The sequence below is a fragment of the Frankliniella occidentalis genome, unplaced genomic scaffold (assembly GCF_000697945.3).
Source record: "Frankliniella occidentalis isolate FOCC.00 unplaced genomic scaffold, Focc_3.1 Scaffold15, whole genome shotgun sequence".
NCBI lineage: Eukaryota > Metazoa > Arthropoda > Insecta > Thysanoptera > Thripidae > Frankliniella > Frankliniella occidentalis.
Window position 1 is genome coordinate 2,017,128 of NW_026267145.1, and position 1,066 is coordinate 2,018,193.

At 51.5% G+C, this 1,066-nt stretch overlaps 1 protein-coding gene across 1 annotated transcript in view; it reads left to right on the forward strand.

Annotated features, from left to right (window-relative positions):
* Window positions 1–1,066, forward strand: part of LOC113216446 (uncharacterized) — a 2,931-nt gene extending 1,865 nt beyond the window's left edge. Inside the window, exon 4 of the mRNA XM_052264014.1 lies at window positions 42–1,066. Coding sequence (XP_052119974.1) covers window positions 42–476 — 435 coding nt within the window. The 3' untranslated portion in view covers window positions 477–1,066. The remainder of the gene's footprint in view (window positions 1–41) is intronic.

Here is a 1,066-nt window from a genome sequence, read left to right on the forward strand (position 1 = left end):
GGGGGGAGCAGGACTTTGTAACGAACCCTTCCCGTCACTAGGTGGACACGCTGAGCCTGCTGCTGCGGCACGGGGCCACCGTCCACTTCCCGGACCGCGAGTGTGCGGACGACTCGAGGGCGACCCCGGCCGACGTGCTCTTCGGCAAGCTGCTGGACTTCCGGGAGCGGCGGCCGGGCGAGCCGTTCCCCGAGGAGGTGCTGCTGTGCCTGCGCCTGCTGCTGCGGGCCGTGCCCTCCGCGGCGGACTCCGCACTGCTCCGGCACTGCCCCGACGTCATCCTCTCCCTGGCCGCGCCCGACGGCTCCCCGCTGGTGCCCCCCAGCCGCCTCGGGGTCACCCCGCCCGAGCTCAAGCACCTGGCGCGGTGCACCGTGCGTCGGCACCTGTACCTCGCCTGGAGCCTGCCCCAAGGCATCCAGGCCCTGAACGTGCCGCACGCCCTGAGGAGGTACCTGGACCTGGAGCTGGACTGAGTGGGCCGGTCGGTGTTGCTGTGGCCCCTTGGTTTCCATCTGCAAAATTGTGTTTTATCTACAACATAAAATTGTGAAGTCTCTAGCTACTAAGTAAGTATACATAAGTCGGCATGATTCTTGATTATATTTAATAACGGTATATCATATTCCTAAACCGGAGAAACAGTGTCAACAAAATTACAATGTTTTAACCTGAATTCCGGTATTAATATTAGTAATTAAGTATCAAAGCGTTGTTAGTGATAAAGTGATGCTGGTAAACTGGGACCAAGTTTGTAAATGATATTTAGTAATGCTCATGGTCAGGGTATAGATGTTAGCAACCTCGAATATTGACTATTTTTAAGAGAGCCTTTTTGGAGGCCAACAGAGTGTGATCTAGTCAATTACTACTTTTTCAAGACTATATATAGTCAGTCAAAGCAAGGTATGTTCCTCCATGTTGTGGAGTACGTATTCCTGAGAAATAATTCATGCTATATGTTATTCTGTAAATATTTCCCTGCAAGACCATCAAAATAAATACAACAGAAGGATGCGAAAATCATTTCAACCTCAATTTTCGTTAATGTTCATAAAAGAACACA